Source organism: Callorhinus ursinus, unplaced genomic scaffold, assembly GCF_003265705.2.
Source record: "Callorhinus ursinus isolate GAN/ISIS: 27379988/994484 unplaced genomic scaffold, GSC_fseal_2.0 scaffold12, whole genome shotgun sequence".
Taxonomy (NCBI): domain Eukaryota; kingdom Metazoa; phylum Chordata; class Mammalia; order Carnivora; family Otariidae; genus Callorhinus; species Callorhinus ursinus.
In genome coordinates, this window is record NW_027397074.1 from 45,576,629 (window position 1) to 45,594,361 (window position 17,733).

Consider the following 17,733-nt stretch of genomic DNA (forward strand, 5'->3'; position numbering starts at 1 on the left):
TTGACTGTCTGTAGTGCCATGAATAGCCTACATTATAATTTAACACATTAATCTAATTTTAAAAGTACACAATAATCTTGAAAATTAGCTTTTTTGTATTTTTAGGACTTGTGTTTTCTCTCTGCAGTGATTCAAAACAAAGGTGGACCAAATTTAAATTTAGTTAAAAGTCTATATTTTCTATTTTTGTATATGTTCAGCAGTTTCTGAATATTCCTATACTTTTTAGTGTGGACAACTTGTCTGAGAAAATGACTTGTTTAGAGTTTAGCAAATCAGTGTATTGGTTGTGAATTTTGGTTTATTGTTGATTTGTGATAGGGAGGGGGCATAGGATAGTTCTCTTGACTTGAAGATTGGGGAATAATTCGGTAATCTAATAATTTCTTAGGTGACTTTGACTTTCGGCAGCTTGTTGTATACCTAATTTTATATAATACGCAGCCCTAGCTGGCCTTTTAAAGTAAGTTAGGAATAAAAGGCCCAAGAAAGCTAAATCTATTAAGTATTGAGTTTGTGTTCCTTTTGTATATTTTACCTTTTAGAGTTTCTAGTTTGAGTTCCATTTTATTCCACTTACATTTTCATTTTCTTGGAGAAGGTGCCAGATGTCTGTATTTCCAGAAATATTCCCAAGAATACACATTTTTCCTTGAAAGTCATCAGAAGAGTCACAAGTTCTATCCCACTTTTAAAGAATTAGTCTTAATATTAAATGGTTTCTTTCTTTTTTTTTTTTTAAGATTTTATTTATTTATTTGACAGAGACACAGGGAGAGAGGGAACACAAGCAGGGGGAGTGGGAGAGGGAGAAGCAGACCTCCCGCCGAGCAGGGAGCCCAATGCGGGGCTCCATCCCAGGACCCTGGGATCATGACATGAGCCGAAGGCAGATGCTTAACGACTGAGCCACCCAGGCGCCCCTATTAATGGTTTCTAACGTTGCAAATGATAAGTAGCTCTGTGTATAGTCAGTTCTCAGTTATATTTAAAGAAAGCATTAGAGGAAGCCAGTCATTCCTAGTTGAACCAGAGGGTCTAAAAAGGATAAAAGCAGAGGTTGACCATGAACTTTGAGTTTTAGACACTCTAATAAATAAAGGTCACTCCCTTGTTTTTATTGATATAGTTGTCTTATAGTGAAAATGGCAGTTTCCCTCTGTTAAGTATCATTTCTACTTCCCCTTACGATATTTAAGTACAGTAACAGCTCACGGATCTATAATGTTAACTTTGTCTTTTAAGTCCATTAGAGATAAATTTATTTCTGAAAGTATTTATTAATAAGTCCTGTGAGCCCCTATTTTTCATTCTTTGAGTAATTGCTTCTTACTAATGTTATGAATTTTTTTAATTCTTGATTTTTCTAGGGATTATTTCACATTTCAGCTGCTTTTGTTTTCTACTGCTATCATTGAGGGTTCAAGAACAAAAAATAAGTCTTCAGGTAACATGCCTGATCCATGGTAGTGCTTGGCATTGTATTTTGCTGAAAAGATCATATATCTGTTTGGATGCTTGATCTGAAAATAAAGTTGTGATGATTATGAAATTTTCGCATGGAGTTTTCTTGGCTGCCTCTAACAAATTTGGTCTTATTTGTTCTCTTTCTTTTCAAAGGATTTTTTTGGGGGGGGGGAGCTGTCTGCTTTTTTTCCATGTCTTGATCTGCAATAACTATATGGATATGTGCTTGTACTTGCTAAATATTTTAATTTTGCATATTGGGCTGCTTGAATTTTAAATAATTTTTTTGGGCAATGCAAATTAAGAGCTTGAGGCTATAAATGAAATAGCAATCTACAGAAGTTTTTAATTAGTTTATAAATGTATGTTCCTTATCTATCCTATATTTTCAGGTTTTGTATTTTACTAAAATGAAGGACAGTTAAAATTCAGTTTCTCAGTTGCACTGACCACATTTCAAGTGCTGTTTTCAGGCCATATGTGGCTAGTAGCTACCAATTCAGGCAGCACAGATAAAAAGACTGTTTCTGTCATCACAGAAAGTTCTAATTGGACAGGGCTATTTCCCTGTCCAATAGAAGGAAGTAAGCAGTAAAGTATAAGCTCATTTCTGATACAGTTTTGACAGCAGCTTGATAACTCCAGAAGATAAAGCAGTCTTGAGCATACTTCCTCTAAATATGTAGCCATCTCTTGTAGCAAAATTCATGTAATAAACAGGCCAGCGACTTAGCCTTAATTTGAATCCTGATCCCAGAACTTAATTTAGGTTAGTAATTTCTGATAAGTTACTTAACTTCTTTGAGCCTCAGTTTCCTTATCTGTAAAAAAGAGGTAGCATTAGTTACCTCATAGGATTAATAAATAAATAACAATATATGTAAAGATATGTAATGGGACATTTATAGTACTTTTAAATATAGAATGAAGCCAAAACATTTAAAAATTAGGCAGTGTTGTTTGCATGGACTTGTTCACACCCTTGAAACTATAATAGGTCTCTAGAAATAGGTCAAGAGTATTCTGTAGTAAGTTTCTGGTGGCCATGGGATTATTTATGACACCGTGTGAAGTTGAAACAGCTAGAATACCAGAATGAGGAGAAAAAGAGAAAAATGACCAACTTTGTTTTTGGAGAAGTCTGAAAAGTGCTTTCTGATAACAATGGTAATAAAAACGAATATTTTGTATAATGTTTTGATAACTTATAAAGCTTTTCACATAACTCTTTAAAATTTCATCTCTATAATATTTTGGGTACCTTTATACTAATATTAAAGGAGAGTAAAAGGAAACTCAAAGTTGACCAACTTTTTGGAGATTACATAGCTAACTGAAAGGATGGAGATTCCTATTTTCAACTTTAAATCTTATGCTCTTCCTACTTCGACATGCTCTTCAATTGATAGCAGTTGTGTTTCTGAGACAGGTGTATATTTCAGCATCTCCAGGGATGGGGCCCACGTATATGTAATTTATTTTCTGTATTGAGACAGAATGCCTACCCAAGTGATCCTGGTGCCCACCTCTGGTTAGAAATCATTGCTCTCTTCCTGCTTTAATTCTTCTTTTCCTGTATCAGTACATCTAAATTAATGCATACACCATATGAATAAGACAAAAAAAAATGAGACTGATAAACAGTACACTGATTTAACTTTTAGTGTTCCAAATGTTTAGGTGGGACATCAGCAATACTTGAAAAAACAATAAAAGTGTTTCTATTCACTATCTTTAGTGCCTCCCCATTTATAAGTGCTTGTGGAGAGCAGGAATCCAGTCAGACTAGCTAACTATGGAAGTTAAATCTCTTAGTGTTCCTTTCTCTGCTTCTTTAATAACAATTTTGGCTATTAATAGTCTGCCCTCGATGTATTGCAGTCCTAAAATGTTGACTCCATATTGCTTATAGTAGTATCTTTGTGAATGTTTTCAATTGATTGGCTAAAGATTTTTAACATTTTTTCCCCCAGCTGTCTTGAAGATGCTTCAGTATCCTGGACTTTGTGGTTTTTCCCAACCGTATTTAAGTCTGAATGTTTCCCATTACCAAGCTCAAAACTTTCCTTTGAATGGAAGGGCACTGTCATAATGGGGTAGCAGAGGGGAACATTCTAGCAAACCCCCCCCCCATGTAGGCAAAAATGAACCATGTTGCATAGTGAATTTTCAAATTATGCATTTGGTATTTGAGACAGTAACTGGGGTTTTGCAGTGAGTGAACTGTCTTTTGACTCAGAGTTGCTTATCAAAATGCAGTTGAGTAGTGGCTGTCTATAACATGTTAACATTTACCTCTTAATTTTCTGAGCAGAGATCATTTCACTAGAAGCTATTTACAGTGAATGTAGGCTGCTTCTGCATTGAAATTTGCTTGGAATGTTGTTGTATATAGGTGCACCTTTCTTAACATAGAATATATAGTTCTGATTATTTTTCATTACTAGGGCTTAGGGAGCTTATGATTAAATGGCTGACTTTAATATGGCATTTTAGATTAAACTAAAATGATTTTTTAACTTAGTACTTGCAAAGCATAACATTATATTCTTAAAATAAATATCATTATGTTAATTATATGCAGATTATATTTGTCTTTGTTGTACCGTAAATAAATTTACTTAAAAACAGGATAAAACCAAGACCTTCAAGATATTAAAATTTTCCCAACTCAGAGATTTTTAAAAACCTTTTGTAATAAAGAATTGAGACTTGGTCTTAGGTCACCATAAAAGTATTGTTAAAAGACACTTATTTTTCTGTGAACGGTGCATTCAGAAGCTTATACTTAATGATTCTAGTTCTTTTCATTTGGTGCTGACAATCTGTTACATAGTAGTATATGGCAAAAAATAATGGCAATGCTTTTTCCTTATTTTTTAAAAGCTGGCCTATCTCATTTTCTTAATATAAGATAATGGAGATTATATGGTTCCTTTTGACTTAAATCTAGATGCAATATTAATGTATTCCAAAAGGTAGAAAATGTGATACCATGTTTCACCAGTTCTAAGACACACTTCATACTTTAACAGCTCTGGAAAATGAGATGCATCTTAAAGTTGATTTGTGTCATTTCAGTGGTGGGGTTTTGGGGGGTTTGTTTTACTTATGTGCAGACTAATGGTACATGTTCTAATCATTGATGTCTTAGGCTTGGTAAAAAGTGATGGTTGATTTTTTTGAAGTTTGTTGTAGAACTCAGACTCATTGTTAATGATGTGGTATATCTTTGCGGTGAAAGATATCGAATAGATGCTGTGAGAATATACTGTTATTATTTGGAGTTACAGACCTTTGCTAAGATCTTTTAGTGTCTCCTTCACATCCTCTCACTGCTGTCATCCTAGTGTCAAATGGCAAAACTAAAACAATTCAGTAATGAGTTTGCTGTATTTTATTCAAGGGAAAATAATCCATAGATTGAGGGAGTACAGTGCCTCACGAGCACTTCTGAAGGTATTTTTTTGAGAGCGACTTTTATATAATGTTCGAAGAGGCAGCCCAAAGCAGGGCATGATTGGGTAGAAGGTCCTGTTTTCCAGGGTAACGTAAGCTAGCTAAAGCCAAGCTGGAGGATTGTGACTGGTGTTACGTTGCCTTGATAGTGAGATGTTCTCCGTAAGTGCAGGATGATTGAGGTTTAGATTTGTGACATGGGTGGGGCCACTGGAGTGGCCTCCTTTCGTGCGTTCCAATATACCACTAATTAGGTTTTTTTACACTAGACTGGTTTCCCATCTGTGGAAAGCTATCCAGAACAGTAAGAAAAAAAATGGAGATCAAGAGAAGGAAGGAAAGACTTGGGCTCAGGGTGGGTGGAGTGGAGGTAGTGGACGGACCTCCAGGGTGAAGAGGGGAAAAGTGGGGACAAGACACTAGAGGGGGTTGTTAATGAGAACATTATCCATTTACCCAGCTTTGCTTATCCTGGCCAAGTCTCTGATTGTGGCATGTCAGCTTGTGAACTACCCAGTAGTTAGCTAAAGTCATCTCAACCATATTCCCTAGATTCTGAACACATGAACTTTTCATTCCAAGGCCTTTTTCCGCAGAGGTTGCCCTGTTACCCCCTCCAGCCTTACGGGTAAATCATCTGTCTGCTGGTATAGACCCAATAGAGTCTGTGTTTCCTCTTAATGTGCTGTCTCAATATGAATAACTGAAAGGCGAACTACTTCTTAGAGAATGAATTTTTCTACAATGAACGATTACAGATAAATGCACAATTAAATTCGTTGGTTTTTATAAGAGGTGTGGGAGTACCAGGCAAATAATTTTAGGAACTTCCCTACCTTGCACTGTCTTTCAGCATTAGGTAGAAATTGGTGTAGTCTTTTCTCTTTAGCCTATTTGATTTTTATTTCTACAGACAGTAATTTAGTTATTTGTGGTATAAATTCATATTGCATGGTCCTGCTTTAGTTTTCCATTCTCGACACTTACTGAGTATACATTCTCATACATTTGACAGTTTCTCCAAACTTTACAGCAACAGCATGTTTTAGTTATTCGTCATTTTATCTGGCTAACATCTCTGTTTTAGGCAAGATCCTTTTAAAAAATTAAGCTTTAACATTAATAAAATATTTATTCAGTATAAAACATAAATTGAAAGAACCTTTTTTCCCCCCCAAAAGGAATTTTCACTTTGTAAAGGGTTTTACCATAGCAGTGTTTTAAACACTGTGCAGGGCCCTCTGGAAGCCAGTCTAATTAATTGCTGCCTGGTGTCGACCGGGTATTGTTCTGGAAAAGGATTAAGAAAAATTGTTGCCTGTCTGAAATCCTCAAGTTTCCAAAAGTCCCTTTCAGAATCTACACAAAACTTTAATCTACCTTTGGATTTTCTTGAATTAAGCAGACCTTTTTAAGAAGTCCCATATTCAGGGTGATTTCTTTAACTTACCCAATTTTGTTATTTTAGAATTTTAAAAATTATAATAGTATTTTCATGTCTTTTCAGCCACATTACAGTCTAAATTTTTTTGAACTATCCTGGGCATCAAATTAATATTGATTAGTAAGAGAAGGAAAATAAATTCCAAATTGCAAATAACTGACTTGCTGATGAAGTTTTATAGCAAAATCCTTTGCAAGTCGGAGGATTCTGCACTGTTCTTGCTTACTGTAATGCCTCAGTGAGATGTAAATGGAAATAAGATGCTGTCTATGAGTAAAGGTAAATATTATTCACTGACTTATGAATAGTATTTCAAATATGGGTGCTGAGTTTTATGTATTTCTGACAAAATATGCCAGTCACCACTCTTTATAAATTAGTGTTCCTGTAATTTGTCTTTCAGTTTTATTGTCCTGAATTCATTTTCTCTTTCCTCAGAGGATGTACTGAGTAAAGATGCTGGGGAATGTGCAATATGCCTTGAAGAATTGCAGCAGGGAGATACTATAGCACGACTGCCTTGTCTATGCATATATCATAAAGGGTAAGTTTCTTTTTATGTTAACCAAGTTGATAGTAGAGTAAGCGATGCTTCTCAAAATTTCAGACATTGCCCTTAGGGCTGAAAAATTTTCTTCTTAATTGAAACTCCCTTCCCGTGTTTCTTAAAAAAATAACAGCCTTTTTTACCTGCTAGAACTAAGATTAAAGCCCACATCTGTTTGTATCCAAAAATCTACCATTTGTTAAACATCTCCTGTTACCCAGGTATTGTCCATAACAGCTTAGCTAGGTTATCTCATGTAAACCTTGGAACAATCTCATTCTGTAATTGAGGGAATAAGCCGAGGGACCATAGGAAATCACTTCAAGGTCACATGGCTAGCAAATGGAAGAGCTGAGATTTTAGCCATGTCTGACTCTAACATCCATCTAGATTCTCATAAAGTATTCTTAGTTTCAGAGCAACACAGGACAATTTTTAGGTAAAAAAAAAATTTAAGGTGAACAGAAAAAAATAGAAAACTATAACATTTTAAACCAATAAAAGGAATAAGGTAGAATTTTATTTAAAGGTGGGTGTGGGGAAAAGCATAGAGAACACAATAAATAATACAAAATAAGGAGGCAAAATAAATACAATATCAGCAATTTTAATAAATCTAAATAAAACTCATCAGTTGACAGCAGACTGAAAGATATGCTGTTGCTGAGCAAACACTTAAACATAAGGATATAGAAAAATGTGAAAGTGAAGGAATAGAAAATTATGTCCGGATAAATATTAACTATGAGCAACTGACAAAGCTAAATTAATAACAGACAAAATAAATTTTAACAAAAATATTACTAGTATGATATGATAAAGCTATATAAAATTCAGTTTTTGGTGAACCTAAGAACAGTCTCAAGGTAAAATATTTATAGAACTGTCAGAAAAAAATGGACAGAAATGTCATGATAATGGGAAATTTCAACATAATTCTCATTGAGTCAAGCAGATAAACACAAAATGAGTCAAGACCTAGAACAAACAAGCAGTACAGTTCACAGATTTGTCTAATGGATGTATGTGTGTCTGCACCTAGCAATTAGTACATTTTCTTTTCAAGCACATGTGAAATACACAGAAATTGATGGTGTGCTGGGCAATAAAGCAAGTTTTAGCAAACTACAAAAAATTGGTGCCATACAGAAAGCTAGCTGTTCTCTGGCCAATTATAGGTCAGTAATAAAAGATGAATAATCTTCACACATACTTTTAAGTAATTTGTAGATTAAAGAAGAAATATAATGGAGGGGTGTCTGGGTGGCTCAGTGGGCTAAGTGTCTGACTCTTGATTTGGGCCCAGTCGGAATCTCAGGGCCCTGAGAGCAAACCCCCTGTCGGGCCCCGCACTGAGAGCGGAGCCTCCTTAGGGTTTTCTCCCCACCCCCCACCCCCAGAAAGAAAAGAAATCGTAATGGATCTTAGAAATACTCAAAACTGAATAATAATGAAAAACCCTTCTGACATTTTCTAGAGTGATCCTTGGAAGGCTTGTGTTAGAGTGGAAAGAAAGACTGGAACTCATTAAACAAGTTCTTCCTTAATAAATTAGAAAAATGAAGAAACAGAATAGAGCAAAAAAATAATAAAGATGAGAGAAGAAAATGAAATGAAAAAATTACACACTAGAGACCAACAAAGCCAAAAGTTGGTTCTTTAAAGACAAATAAAATAGGCCTCTGGCAGGATTGTCTCTAGAAGGAAAAAGTGAACAGTATAGGAATAACACATAACTTCAGACACAGAAATTAAAAATAATCGGAAAATTTTGTGAAAAATTTTACAGTCTGATTTAAAAATATAAACAAAACAGGCAGTTTCTTTAAGAATATTATCTTTCCAATTCATTATATATTTTATAATATATAAATATATTTATTATATATTATTAATTGTATATTATGATATGTAGTAATTACCAAAATGATTCAAGAAGAAATAGAAAACCTGAGTTGACTGATAACTGTTACAAGTAGTTATTAAGACAAACCTTGAAAAACAACAAATATTAAAAATTAAAACAAGACCCAAAAACCTAAAAACAGGCCTACAAAGATGGTTTGACAGCAGGTTCTACCAGACGTCCAAAGAACACCATGTTAACAATTGTAAACACTTCAAATAGTAGGAAAAGATTGTAGGTTCTCCCACTTATTTTATGAAAATGGTATAAACTTGATATTAAAATCAAACAAGGTAGGACGCCTGGGTGGCTCAGTCGGTTTAGCATCTGCCTTTGGCCTAGGTCATGATCCCGGGGTCGTGGGGTAAAGTCGCACATTGGGCTCCTTGCTCAGTGGGGAGCCTGCTTCTCCCTCTGCCTGCCGATCCCCCTGCTTGTGCTTGCTGGCTCTTTCTCCCTGACAAATAACATCTTTAAAAAAATAAATAAATAAAATCAGACAAGGCAAGTATAGGAAAGTAAATTAGAAGGCACTCTTATTCATGAACATAAATGCAAAAAATCCAAACACATATTAGCAAACCAAATTCATCAATATATATCTGAAGTAATGCCTCATGACTATTAGGAATGTAAAGACACTGTAAGATTAGAAAATTTATATATGTAGTACACCACATTAACAAAGGAGAAAGACCATATTATCTCAGTAAATGTGAGAAAACAGTAAAACTCTATACTTACGAATTGATTTCAAAACAAAAGCGAAGAGTAGATGTTAGATAAATTATTAAAATTAATAAGAGCGGTGCCTGGGTGACTTGGTTGGCTAAGTGTCTGACTTCAGCTGAGGTCATGATCTCAGGGCCTGACCCTTGTTGGGCTCCCCACTCAGAGGGCTCTCTCTCTGCCCCTCCCCTGACTCTTGCTCACTTGCTCACTCTCTCTGTCTCTCTCAAATAAATAAATAAAATCTTTAGAAAAAAATTAATAAGAACTGGGGCACCTGGGTGGCTCAGTTGGTTAAGCATCCAGCTCTGGATTTCAGCTCAGGTCATGATCTCAGGGTCATGAGATCAGGCCTCCCTGAGATCCTGCTTAAGATTCTCTCTCTCTGTCCCTCCCCCTCTGCGCACATACGTGCATGCTCTCTCTTTTGCTCTCTTTCTTAGGGATTAAGAACTTAGCAGGGTTGCCAGATAGGAGCTCAACATGAAAATTAGTTGCATTCATATCCCAGTAAGAAAAAAGAAAATACAACTTTTTTTTTTTTAATAGAATAATAACATTAACAGCCACAAAACCTACAATAACTGTAAGTTGTGTTAAGAATACATCCTACAAAAGTTGCTCAAGATTTTAAAACTTCGCTGAAAGATACAGAAGATCTAAAATTTGAGGTATACCATCTTGGGGATAGAAAGATTCCATGTCATAAAGATGTCACTTAACCCCAAATTACATAGTTAATATTGTCCCATTCAAATCTCAACTAGTTTTTTCATGTAATTTTATAAGTGGATTCTGAAATACACATGGACCAAAGAGCCCATATGGCAAGAACAGTCATACTCACGAAGAAGAAAACTGCTGGGGGGACTTGCCCTGTACAAATACATTATAAGATTGTTATTAAGACAAGTGTGGGTAGGGCATAGGAATAGAGTCCATAAACACTTGTGCGCTTATGAGAGACAGCATAGGCACCGGGTTGTTAAAAGCATAGATTCTTGGAAGTTAAGCCTTCCTCCCAAGATTCAAATCCCAGCCCCTCCACTAATTCATTGTGTGATCTTGGTCAAGTTGTAGTTAGTTTTTCCCTCCCTCAGTCTATAAAATGAGGCGATAGTACCAACTTCATAGAGTTGTTAGGAGGTTTTAAATGAGTTAAATTTTAGAAAGTGCTTGCACATAACGGATACTATGTAAATATTTGTTAAGTAAATAAAAAAAATTGATTTGGCAGAGGTGGTATTACAGTAGTAAGAAAGAATGAACAATTCAGTGAATGATACTGAGATCAGTTGGTTATTGATGTAGAAAAATTTTATAGTTGAAATAATCAGTTCCCATTTGACTAATCATGTGCCTTTGGAAATCAAAATCTTTACAAGTGTTGGAAAGAATGTAGAGAAATGTTCTTGACCTCTTGGTAAGAGATATTTTTAGGGCTAACATACCTCCCCATCAACTTCAAAAGAAAAGTCTATAAATTTAACTGTATTAAAATTTAAAACTTTTTTGCATCATGAATTTGTGAAAAAGTAAAAGAAAATTAGACCTCAGGCTGAGTTCTTTTCAGTACACGTAACAACAGTTTTGTTGGTATGGTATCTGAAACGAGCTTCTTCAGCAGCTTTCTGTAATGCAGTTAGCTCATTGCAGTTGGTAAGTGGAAGAACAGTGACATTGTAATGAGATGATCGTACTGGTTCATAAAGAATATTTCTCAGCACATTAGTGTTTGCTCCATCAAATAAAAACGGACGAAAAGTATATATATATGGAAACAGGCCGTGGGAGAATACAGTGTAGATATACCTTGTTTCATTGTGCTTCATTGTATTGCGTTTCACAGATACAGCCCCCCCCTTTTTTCTTTTTAAACAAATTTAAGGTTTCTCACAACCCTGCATAGAGCAAGTCTATTGGCACTATTTTCCCAACAGCGTTTGCATACTTTGTGTCTCTGTATCACATTTTGGTAACTCTCACAGTATTTCAAATTTCTTCATTAGTTATTTGTTATGGTGATATCTGAACAGTGATTATGACTCACTAAAAAGTCAGATGGTAGTTAGCCTATTTTAGCAATAAAGTATTTTTAATTAAATTATTAGATAAATTTATTACAAATATAGGTAATTTAATTTTATATTTTTTCTTTTTTTCTTTTAATTTAAATTCAGTTAGCCAACATATAGTACCTCATTAGTTTCAGATGTAGAGTTCAGTAATTGATCAGTTGTGTATAACACCCAGTGCTCATCACAGCACGTGCCCTCCTTAATGCCCATCACCTGGTTACCCCATCCCCCCACTCACCTCAGTTTGTTTCCTATAGTTAAGAGTCTCATGGTTTGTCTCCCTTTCTGATGACTTCCCATTCAGTTTTCCCTCCCTTTCCCAATGGTCCTCTGCCCTGTTTCTTATATTTAATTATGTGTATGTATATATATTTAAGACATAATGCTTTTGCACACTTAGTACAGTGTGAACATAACTTTGATAAGCACTGGAAAACCAAAAAATTTGACTCATTTTATTGCGATATTTATTGCAGTGGTCTAGAACTGAACCCCAGGATATGAGGTGTGCCTGGTACTATAAGAATACCCATCCACTGAACATTCTTATACCCAGTTTAGTTGGACCACAGGCTTTATTTTGGAAGTGCTTACTTCATTCATAGTTCTCAAATTTTGTGCATTAGGCTTTTGTCCCCATATTAATATTAATCCTTCCTTAGTCCTCTTTTTTTAAGTTATCTCTATACCCAACATGGGGCTTGAACTCACCACCCAGAGATCAAGAGTCCCCTGCTCCACTGACTGAGCCAGCCAGGCTCCCCCTTCCTTAGTCCTCTTTATGTCAAGCTAACTTAACCCTTTTTTAAAAAAAATCCTGTATTTACAGTGGTATTTTATTTATCTGGAACAAACACAGCTTTGTTCTGGTTAGAAGGTTGTATTGTTTGAGTGGTCTGCCTTTAACATGGGTTTTCCCATAAGCCCTGTTAGTTTTAGTGCATGATTTTGTAAAAAGCAATGATCATCAAAAATGTGTATACTATATTATAGCTGAAGTATTTGGATAATAACTTCCTATAAACCTATAAGAAAAAGACAAAATAGAAAATTTGTCAAAAGTTGTTAAGTCAATTCAGAAAAAAAAAAACCCCAAATGGCCAGTAAACATACAAATGTAAGTTGGTATACTTAGTGAATAGCTCTGTCATAGCTGTGTACTGTGTATATTCTACAGTTCAGTCATTCCACTCTAAAATATAAGCCCTGGAGGAATTCTTGATCTTGTGCTCTAGGACGGTGCTGCTACTCATTGTGGCAGGTCCAGGATTAAATAAAGGAGCTTGTGCGAGAATGTAAATCAATATAATACTGTCTTCATTGAGGAAGACTTGCAGTGATTTAAAATTTTTTTAAAAAAGTTAAAACACTGTGGTTAGAAGCAAAATAAATGGGTGTTCTGGCTCAAAAGCCCCTTATTTCATTGAGAACTGGTAACAAACAGCTCATGGATTAGCGCTGTGTTTGTGGGCCACTCTTCGAGTAGCACCGTTCTAAGAGACATGTATAAGAATGTTCTAGCATCACTGAAAGTGTCCATCGTAAAGGGATGGACACATAAATTGCAACATGCTTGTATTTATGGAATATTACAATGATAATCTCTCAGTGTGAATCAAGATTACATGGCTTGTAAAATAAATACCCATTTATTTTAAATCACATAGGTACTGTGAATTGTTAATATATCTGGAGTATTTTGTTCAGTACTTCTTTTTTTTGGTGGGAGGGGCAGGGTAGAGGGAGAAGGGGAAAGAGAGAGCCCCACGTGGGGCTCGGTCTCACAACCCTGAGACCATGACCTGAACTGAAGTCAAGAGTTGGACACTCAACCAGCTGAGCCACCCATGCGCCCCGGTTCAGTACTTCATTTTAAGGGATGTTTCAGTAGACCAGAGGACCACTAGAGCCAAGTAAGTAGGATAGAGAGCAGGCTGAGAAGCCAATTTGGGCATGATTATTTAGACAATAAAAGTCTTAATAGCAACAGAAATTATTTTAGATATTTGAAAGAATATTGTGTGGATGAGATACTTTACCTTTTTTCCTTTTGATTTCACCATTATTTTTACCCACCAAACTATTCTATCAGGATATGAGAAGGATACATAATAATTTTGCCTGTAAGCGTATTAGCCAAGCCTTCTAGCTTTGTGGCAAATGCACATTTGAGATTCGTCAACAATGAGAATGTTGAGCAGTTTGAATTCTGCTTGGGTAACTTTCTAGCTGTTGGACAAGTTACTTAACCTTATCAAGGCCTTACCACTTATCACAGTGAACTAAAACTTTCTGCAGTGATGAAAATGTTTCATATCTGTGTGTCTGGTAGAATAGCCAATAGCCATGCATGTGGCTTTTGAGCACTTGAAATGTGGTAGTGTGACTGAGGAACTGCATTTTTCTTTTATTTAATCATAATGAATTTAAATAGCCACATATGGCTTGTGGCTACTGCACTGAACAGTGCAGATCTATAATGAGGAAATTATATGCACCCTAATATTTAACTTCTAATAAAATCACAAAATATAAATGCAATTGGATGATAGTATTTTTATTTGTGTATGTATATGTATTGTAGAGTGGGATAGAATTAAAAGGCTATATTTATATGTGAGTATTGAAGTATAGTCTTTTAAAAGATGCAGTACTGTCAAGAATTAGAATTTAAAAGCTGTTTTTGATTACATTGATAGGTACATGAACAGATTGTATTTGCATGAATGAATATTTTGAGGAGAAAAATATCCAGATTTGTCACTTAATTTTGAATATTGGTAAAGTGTTCTTTAGATTCTTTTTTGGTAATGGTTGTTCTACTTCAACTTTAAAGTACTTTATAGCATAATTTTGCAAAGTTTATTTCCTTAACTGCTTTGAATAATCAAAATGTGGGATGTGTGGCTGGCTCAGTCAGAAGAGCATGCCACTTGATCTTAGGGTCATGAGGTTAGCCCCACGTTGGGTGTAGAATTACAAAAAAAAAATCAAAATGTAATAAACAGATCCTTATCTTTTACTTACATATGCCAAATATACTCATTTAAAATATTGAAATTTTTTTCCTGTAAATATATATTAAGGTCAAGAAGTAAGAATTTTTATTATGGCTGTCATGATACCAATAATTAAACAATAAGTGTTTCAGTTTTTCTGGTTTTGTTCTTTTCTAGCTGCATAGATGAATGGTTTGAAGTAAATAGATCTTGCCCTGAGCACCCTTCAGATTAAGCATCAGCTTCCTGTTTTATAGGTAATTCTCCCTTTTTCTGTTTTAATTACTTTTAAACTTGTTACTTGAGTTATACATTCTCAGCCACCATTTTAATTCATTCATTTACTTATTGAAGCGTGTGTGTGTGTGTGTGTCCGTGTCCCAGACATTGTGTTAGGTTACTGTGTAAAAAACTCACATGAAAAGATACATAGAAAACAACTTTATTGATTCCATAAGAAAGTCATATATTGAGTAACTTCTCCATTCTTAGTACTTTAAAACACATTTAATTTTAGTGCTTAAACCCGTGAAGTATATGGTTTGTATAAACTTCATACATGTACTGCACATATGTAAGTATCAGTAGATATTACCCTGTTTTACCACTAAGAAGTCTGAAGGCCAAAGTAATTAATTTCATGACTTTAAGAAGCAGTATGCACAATAGTCCAAGGCATGCATTTAGTAAACAGAATCAAATTCTGTACTCTTATTCCAAACTTGACAGGTATGTTCTTAAGTAATGCAACATAATATTATAATTCTAATCATAACAGTTAGTTAACATTCATGTTGCATTATTATGTGCCAGGCATTGTTCTAAGCATTTTAACATCTATTACTAACTCATCTAATTGTTGTAACAACCCTTTGAGCTCAGGACTCTCGCTATTCCTTTTCCCATTATACAGATGAGGAAACAAAGTTAGAGGTTACAGAACTTGACTAGTCAAGCTAGTTCCTTGGTAGAACTGGGACTTGAACCCAGGCATATTGGCTGCAAAGATTGTGTTCTTACCTATTTTGCTATAATTAGGTAGGAGCATTTTCTTCAAAAAGTTGCATCATGTACTCATTCATTCAGTTTAATCTTGCCCCTTAGTATTCTCAGCATGTTATATAGTGCCTGTCTATACAGTAGCAGGAAAAGTGAAAAAAAAGATGAATTTTAAACCAAATACAGAATTTGTTTTGCTCTGCTGATTTAGCTGCTTATCCGGCATTATCTGAAATTGTTCAGTGAATTGAATGATAAACTCACTTGACTATTGTTTTTTCCATATTCCATGAAGTGAGTTAAATGTGACATCATTTATCTTTGAAAAAGTAGTTAATTTAATTGATATCTTCATATATATGAAAAGCTTTTTATGAGAAGACTTGCAGAAATGACATGAAGCACTGGATTTTTACATCCAGGCAGAACATTTTAGCCAATCCAGGAATTGTTTCAGGAGTTGGAATCTCTGTGTTCAGAGACCTAAGACGGTAACCGCCAACAGTCTTTTCTGAATGGCTAAGACTAAAGATAGGAAACTGAAACAGATCATTGCCCTTAATGAGGATAATTCAATAGCAGCAGATTAGAGTATTGAGAGAGGAGATTGGAGATTACCGAATAGCCGTTATAGCAACTGAAGTAAGAATGCAGCACGAAGTGAGACCTCTGTCACAGTTACAGCAGGGTTCTGCGTGGGAAATGGAGAAGTCAGCTTTTTTTTTTTTTTTTTAAGATTTTATTTAGTTATTTGACAGAGACACAGCGAGAGAGGAGGGAGAGGGAGAAGAAGCAAGGGGAGAGGGAGAGGGAGAAGAAGGCAGCAGGGAGCCCGATGTGGGGCTCGATCCCAGGACCCTGGGACCATGACCTGAGCTGAAGGCAGACGCTTAACGACTGAGCCACCCAGGTGCCCCAGACTGTCAGCTTTTGAACCTTTTCCCATGAGGTGATTCAGAGCAGACCTTGACACACTGGAAGTATGAATTGGGATAAGATTTCTGTATAAAAGAAGAGTGTCGATGGAGTGATATTTTGAGTATATGTGCAGGTATGTTTTTATTTCACGGTGAACAGGTGTTTTGAAGAGGATGCTTTGGAATATCTTCACTGTAACCGTATGTCTGGGCCAATAAACTAAAAATACGGCTCAAATTATAGAAGCATTTAAAGAGAAGTACTAAAAACTCGTGCTAATAAAATGAAATTTTTATCTTAGTATTTTACATACCAAGATAATAATGTCTAAAGTTTTCACCTATCGATAAAACGTGTCTTTTAGAGGCAGTAAACTTTTTTATGTGAGATGGGATTTTATGGTCATAAAAATGTTTTTATTTCATGATCCAATCAGCTAAATTTTTACTTTAGTGTTACAATGAGCTTATGGGGTATAATGAACATGTGTTTCAATATACATGTTGGTCTTAAACAGTGTTTCAGTTTCCTTACTTACGTATCAGTGTTTTTTTATTGATTTTTTTTTTATATAGAACCTTAGTTTGGTGGCAGCTGCCCTTACAAATCTTATAAATCAATGGAACCTGGGGCACCTGGGTGGCTCAGTTGGTTAAGCGACTGCTTTTGGTTCAGGTCATGATCCCAGAATCCTGGGATCGAGTTCCACATCAGGCTCCCGGCTCAGCGGAAAGCCGGCTTCTCCCTCTGACCCTCTCCCCTCTCATGCTGTTTCTCTCTCTCTCTCAAATAAATAAATAAATAAATAAAATCTTTTAAAAAATTAAAATCTGGGGTGCCTGGGTGGCTCAGTTGGTTAAGCGACTGCCTTCGGCTCACATCATGATCCTGGAGTCTCGGGATTGAGTCCCACATCGGGCTCCCTGTTCGGCGGGGAGTCTGCTTCTCCCTCTGACCCTCCCCGCTCTCATGCTCTCTCTCATTCTCTTAAATAAATAAAATCTTAAAAAATCAATGGAATTTGTCTCTATGGGTCTTAAAGAGTCATTTTTACAAATGTACAGACATGGAATATCTTAACTCAAATTTTTGCTTCTGTGCTGACTGTTCTTATTTGTCAAATGATAAATTCCTCCCATCCCTTTTGCTGTCTTAGATTAAACGTGTGGGTTTGAAGAGAATTTATT

At 35.4% G+C, this 17,733-nt stretch overlaps 1 protein-coding gene across 2 annotated transcripts in view; it reads left to right on the forward strand.

The window, feature by feature from the left end:
• The window catches only part of ZNRF2 (zinc and ring finger 2), a 111,839-nt gene that overhangs the window by 76,094 nt on the left and 18,012 nt on the right, over positions 1-17,733 (forward strand). Inside the window, exons 3-4 of one of the 2 annotated variants that reach the window (XM_025873093.2) lie at positions 6,809-6,914; positions 14,807-14,886. In XM_025873093.2, coding sequence (XP_025728878.1) covers positions 6,809-6,914; positions 14,807-14,864 — 164 coding nt within the window. In that variant the 3' untranslated portion in view covers positions 14,865-14,886. The remainder of the gene's footprint in view (positions 1-6,808; positions 6,915-14,806; positions 14,887-17,733) is intronic. The other variant, XM_073899018.1, reaches the window with a different exon arrangement.